The sequence below is a fragment of the Octopus bimaculoides genome, chromosome 16 (assembly GCF_046866305.1).
Source record: "Octopus bimaculoides isolate indiv1 chromosome 16, ASM4686630v1, whole genome shotgun sequence".
NCBI lineage: Eukaryota > Metazoa > Mollusca > Cephalopoda > Octopoda > Octopodidae > Octopus > Octopus bimaculoides.
In genome coordinates, this window is record NC_142943.1 from 51,576,979 (window position 1) to 51,583,224 (window position 6,246).

The 6,246-nt window shown below is 35.9% G+C and overlaps 2 protein-coding genes across 2 annotated transcripts in view; one reads left to right on the top strand and one right to left on the bottom strand.

Annotated features, from left to right (window-relative positions):
• Positions 1 to 280: 280 nt before the first annotated feature.
• Positions 281 to 5,661, bottom strand: LOC106873419 (ATP synthase lipid-binding protein, mitochondrial). The gene is made up of 6 exons (XM_014920775.3): positions 5,573 to 5,661; positions 5,304 to 5,381; positions 2,397 to 2,456; positions 1,199 to 1,288; positions 969 to 1,065; positions 281 to 725 (listed from the first exon to the last, which is right to left on the bottom strand). Exons 2-6 carry the CDS (start codon positions 5,346 to 5,348, stop codon positions 562 to 564), a joined length of 456 nt encoding a protein of 151 aa, XP_014776261.1. The 5' UTR covers positions 5,349 to 5,381; positions 5,573 to 5,661; the 3' UTR covers positions 281 to 561.
• Positions 5,662 to 5,852: 191 nt separating this feature from the next.
• Positions 5,853 to 6,246, top strand: part of LOC106873417 (juxtaposed with another zinc finger protein 1) — an 18,388-nt gene continuing 17,994 nt past the window's right edge. Inside the window, exon 1 of the mRNA XM_089364781.1 lies at positions 5,853 to 6,021. Within this exon, the coding sequence (XP_089220907.1) occupies positions 5,922 to 6,021 (100 nt within the window). The 5' untranslated portion in view covers positions 5,853 to 5,921. The remainder of the gene's footprint in view (positions 6,022 to 6,246) is intronic.

Genomic DNA, 6,246 nt, shown 5'->3' on the forward strand with positions numbered 1-6,246 from the left:
AAAACTAAACAGCTACAACCTTGAAACCTCAAAGTTATAAGATAATGCATGGTAGATTCTAAACAATGTGAATGAATAAGCATTATATTTGATGGAATAGCCTGAATGTGAAAGGGTTAAATACTGAGGAATAAATTTCTTTAAAAATATGGTCACAAAAGGATTAAAAAACAGTAGTTAGTATTCTGCAAAGAACATAATACAGACAATCAGAGAAACTGAAACAGATTCCATCTAGGTCTCTTAGCTTCTCAAAAATAAAACAAAAAGAAAACTAAGATGAAAGTTAAACATTTTATTATTTCAAAAATGTTAACCATTTCTACTAAATTAGAATGACTGCTCTTCACTAACTGTCAACGTGATTTTATGTAGTGAAATATGCCGCCAAGATGAAAGTCGCGCCATCACTTACTCTTTTCACTGTGAATTACTCCACTCCAAGGCACTAGTGCCGAAGAGGTTCACTTTGGTGAGTTTTATTGTTTCGGTTTTTTTTTTTTAATACATTTTCTTCTTACAAACTGCAATCATGCTCTGAATTAAAGATTTAACTGAAGGTTAAAATGCAAAAAGAATAAGGAAAGCCATCATCAAACAAAAGAGACCCATGGCTTCTGACAGAGCAAATCCCAAAATGGCATATGAAAACAGCTGTTGTTTCAGAGATGGATTTCTGGCATAACCAATTACTAAGTTTCCGAATACACTTCCAATACCAGCACCTACAATGAAAAAAGGGGTTTTTCTTTTAAATTAATCTAACAGTATAAACAATTTAAATCCCTAATAGTCAACCCCCTAGAAAGTTTACAGGGAAAATTCTTAACACCCATATCTACATAATGTTTGGAGTTCATATACACCTCATGAAAAAAGCCCGATGAAAACAGACTAATTTTTGGCTATCTAATTAAAATGAGTTTAAAGAGATGGGGACTAGATAGATGGTAATTTAATTCACTGACCTGAACCTGCAGCACCGACTGTAGCTGCTCCAGCACCAATGTATTTTGCTGCCTGATCAATATCGTTTCGTACAGAGCTGGTCTGGAAAAATCGTACCTGTTGCAGTAGAAAAATTATCAAATATGTAGCATGAGCTAGAAGGTGAGATAATGATAAACTTATGCTAAAAAAATGAGCAAAGAATAAGACAAAAAAAAAAACAAAAAGAGAAGAGTAAAGCATGACAAACCTGGTTCTGGATTAGGGAAAGCATTTGTGATTGTGAAATAGAAAAGCTAGTGCAGCTAGCCAATGGCACAAGAGACTGAGACTGTGAGTTCTGAAAAATTAAACAAAAAAATTTGTAATGATTCAGATTGAGAAAATGCATCAAGCCAAGTAAAATTGCTGTCATCCATACATACAGGCTTGTCCTTTACAGGTGCCAGTACCATGTACCATCACTGGCATCCATACTTACAGACCTGTCCTCTACAGGTGCCAGTACCATGTACTATCACTGGCATCCATACATACAGGCCTGTCCTCTACAGGTGCCAGTACCATGTACTATCACTGGCATCCATACATACAGGCCTGTCCTGTACAGGTGCCAGTACCATGTAAAATTGCTGTCATCCATACATACAGGCCTGTCCTCTACAGGTGCCAGCATCATGTAAAATTGCTGTCATCCATATATACAGGTGTCAGCGCCATGTAGAATGCATTCACACCAGTGCTGTGTAAATGCAGCCAGCACACACTAAAGTGGTTGTGAGGAAGGAACCATGCCACTACAGACAATTTGGAGTCTGAATGGCAACTGTCAAGCCGTGCAACCGATGCCAGCATGGAAAACATGTTAAACAATGATGAATACATTGCTAAAATCTATGTGATGTACAACTTAACATTTACTGAATTAATATCTACACTTAAGACCAACAGGCTATTTGATCAGAGTATGTTAAAGTATAAAGGTTTAGGTCAAGTCCAAGGGTGATGAAAGGCGGCGAGCTGCCAGAAACACTTAGTAGTACTTCGTCTGTCTTTACGTCTCGAGTTCAAATTCCGATGAGGTCGATTTTGCCTTTTGGGAGGTCAATAAATTCAGTACCAGTTGCATACTGGGGTTGATTTAATTGACTGGCCCCTTTCACCAAAATTTCGGGCTTTGTGTCAAGAGTAGAAAATACAAGGGAGATGAACAGATTTAATTTTGATTTCTAACTCAATTTGCGCTTTGACCTCAAGTGTGTAAACATCAAATATGAATGGGGGTGGGTGGTGAAATCTATTCATAACATTGACAAAGGTGCATTAGACCACTTGTAAAGAACCATCTTCTCTAAGATATTCCTGGGCACTGTAACATTGGTTATTCAAAATCAAATTTTAGTGGGTAACAAAAAACTCGCCAAAACAAAAGTTTTAATAAAGCTTACCTCTTGCATTGGTATCACAGTGGAACCTAGAGGTCTCAGAGCCGACCTGCTGCTGGTAAGCTAGAATATAGGAAAAGAATGGAATCAAAAGATGATGAATAAAAATTCAAAAAGAGTATCCAAGTACAATTTAAAATAGATGGGGTAAAAAAAAAAAAATCATGTCAATGCTAGTAGCAACAAGCTATCACCTTGAAAAATAGAAACCCACTAGAAACAGCAGCCTCCCCACCTTATCAGCTTTTTTAAAAAGTGGGAATGAATTTACTTCGACGTTCCATACTTCATGATAAAAGAAAAGGATATATTTTCTTTGTTTTAAATATTCCTTGATTTCAAACAACGGAAATTACGATTCTGAAAGTTAATTTTAAATTTATTCCCAAAGCATTGTATCTTTTTCTTTCTAATGAGGTAATGGGGCCTTAGGAGGCAGCTAGTCCAAAATTCCGAATGAAGTACGACAGTAGAGGTTATCCTGACCGAGTACTTGTGCGACCGTAAAAACTCGAAGATATTCGAAAACTACCATTTAACAAGTGGTCATCACGTTATGTAATGTCTGATCAATAATTGTCAGATTCATTTTCAGTCATGTCGCTAAATGATCTAAATGATTATTACCGCTTAAATAAATTTAAAAAATAAAATAATTTATTTACTAATTTAAAAAAAACTATCCGACCAACATAGCTTTGGGTTTTTTTTTTTTTTTAATCAATGAGAAAAACCATTTAAAAATTCTAGTAAGACTAGACTTAAAAATTCTTTGTCCATATTCGTTTACTGTTAGTTGTAATTCTGGCAGATATACCAAATTATAAAAATACATCAAACAACGCAATGCGGCATGAAATTAGTCAAGATGAAGCGAATAGTGTGACTTTTGTCGAAATGATTAACAGATAAAAAAAAAAATAATAATAATAATCTCAAAGTAAACTTGAGACAAGATATCTTAAGCAATTTAGTTTCTAGGACATTTCAATGACACAGGTGAAACTGTTAATTAAGACAAGTTGTTCGAGGTGAAATTAAGGAAAAAAGGGCATTTTTAGGTGTGACCTTAAGTGACCTTCGTAAACAACGAACGGTTTTGTTGACTGCATAGGAAAAAGGAAAACTAAGTAAATAGCTAAGGTTTCTTATTGAACACATGACTGGTTAGGGTCAAATTTGGGACAAATACAGAAAGAAAAAAAACGAGGGAGAGAGAGTGATAGAGAAGTACAGAATGATAGAGAGATATACAAAAGATGCAGACAGAACGTAAGACAATGGAGGGTCACGAAATCAATAAAAATGTCTAAACCCCATCACTGTAGGACAAACCTATAAGCAAAGTTATGGTAACCGGAACCCTTTTATTTTCTCAATGGTACTTGGGGGTTACATTATCCAGTGTATCTTTCACTTGCAATTTAACTGCTATTTCTAGCAGATGAACCCACCATATTTAAGACAGTTACTGCATCGCCCAAGATTAAAGCTTAGCCTCAGGCAAATTCTAAATCAAGCCAACCTGGCCGAAAGCATTGCCAGCCATCCGTGAACATCACGTCTTTTAAAAGGGTGTTGGTGGTGTAGAACTACATTATGCAATTTGCCCTCCCCCCCACACATTTTAAGACGGTACTGCGACCACGTAGAGGCTACCTTGAAGGGAGGTTACTCTAGATTTGTGGCTAAATTATTATGGAGAGTAGGGAGGTGACCTCAGTGGAAAACCACTAAATGAAATTCATTAGGAGTTATGGAGACATCAAGCATTTACATACACAGGAGATATACATTGGAGACATTATATAATATGTAATATATAAAGGAATCTCATGTATATTCCCGATCTCCCATTGATAAAACGGTTATATAGTCATATTACGTTACACTGCTGAGAAAATAAAATCGAAATATATTCAGCTTTCACGTAAGCATATGAAAAGCACATTTGGAAGGAAAGTGGGAGGTAAAAGGAAAATGAATTATGTGGCATTCATGACTTTCTGAAGGGCATTTGAAAATTAACAGCATGTAATGGTAGTTTTGATTATAATTACAAAGGGTTGTAAGGTGCATGACTTCCTCAAGGGCGTTAGATAAGCGAGATTAAACGAAAAGCCAACGGAGAGAGAGAAACGAAACCGTGTCACGATCTAGTCGAGACCAAAATGCTGCAGAGTACTGCCTACTACATCAGCTTAACAGCTAAGATCTCTGCAGAAGAAAATAAGATGTTGGGACATATATGCCCCTCTCAAGGACAACAGATTTTGAAAGAGTAGAGTTTTCCGATTAGGAATCGAAACTGGAATCACAGGATCAGATAACTAGGCACTAAAAATGCACTTGCTACGGTTCATTTGGGGGAAATGCTAGTTGAAAAACATTTTTTATGAATCTCAGAGATTTATATAAAGGGCAAAGCGAACTGATTAAACTGAATTAAATCAGGCGATAGGACATCGATTACAAAGGAAAATACAGAACAAAAACGTCGATCTTTTAAATATATTTCTAGATAATCCTATTTGAGCAGTAAATAAGTATATAACAAAAGACTACACGCGACAGACTTAAAACAGGATGAAAGTAGAACAGCGGAAAAATAGGGTGTGTGATTTGAATTAGGTGAATATTAAAGAGACAGGTATCTGAAATAAATGACTGGTGTGAAGAGGTAAGGATAAAGCAATGAAGGTAAAATCATATGAGCAAAAACAATTTGCCCTTGAGAGGGAAGGAATAAAATATTGGTTACTAGAATGGAGGGGAAAATGTATTTATAGGACCAATAGAATATAAATTTGACCTTCAAACAAGTGAAATTTTCAATTGGCATGCATTAATAATTGAGGAAAATGATTAATGAATTTTTGAATTTAACGAAGTAAAATGTAAATTACGAACCATGCAGCGAGTAGCCGAGGGGATGTATCTGGTGCAGGCGTACATATTTCTCAACAGTGAGTTTTACCCAAGGTAAACCTGAAGAAAATAGAAAAAGAAAGAAAAAAATGCCGGCTGAAGGTTAGTTGGAGGATAAAGAACAGGGGGGAAAATCCGAAGAAACTGTAATAAAAGATAGTAACTGTTAATTTTTTTTCTTAAACAACTGAATGTTGAATGCAAAAGCTTTTCTAAAATCCAAGTAAGAAATAATGATGGCAAAAATTTACCAGTTAATAAGATGGATTGATCAGGGTAGCTTAACCGCAGAGACGACTCGACAGACTGATTGATCAAGTCAAGAGGGAGAGACCAACTCACGCATGCGTAAGGCAGCTATTTCAATTCGTTTCGAGATTAGGCCTAGTTTGAGAATATTTTTTTTTTACTATCAATATTTATTATTAAAGTTGACAGATTTGTCTATGAAATTGAATGCATAATGTATATATTTAGCTAAAATTAAAAACAATATTGTTATTTTATATTTCATGACGGAAATTCACGAATGAATTCCGTCAACCACATGCGTAGCGGCCTGCGTGCATATGGCTACCTTGAGTCTGTAGAAGTTGGCAAATGGCGGTGTTTCTCATTAATAACTGTCAATTTCAAGGATGCGGACTGCGATTTACGACATTAACAGAACTCATACAACATATAGAAGACACTCATTTAGGTAGGTTCTTCTGCTGCTCTTACTTCTGTATCATTTCCTCGGTAATAACCAATTGAAGTGAGGCCCCGGCCCGACTTACGCTCAGATCCATCACTCCTTGCTTGAATCACTTCGATTGAAAACAAGTTTGTTTACATTCACATTTCTATTGGAAATACTTGTACATCGTCTTTCTTTCAACGCTCTTTGGCATGACATGCATTGTGCATTTACACTGAGGAATAT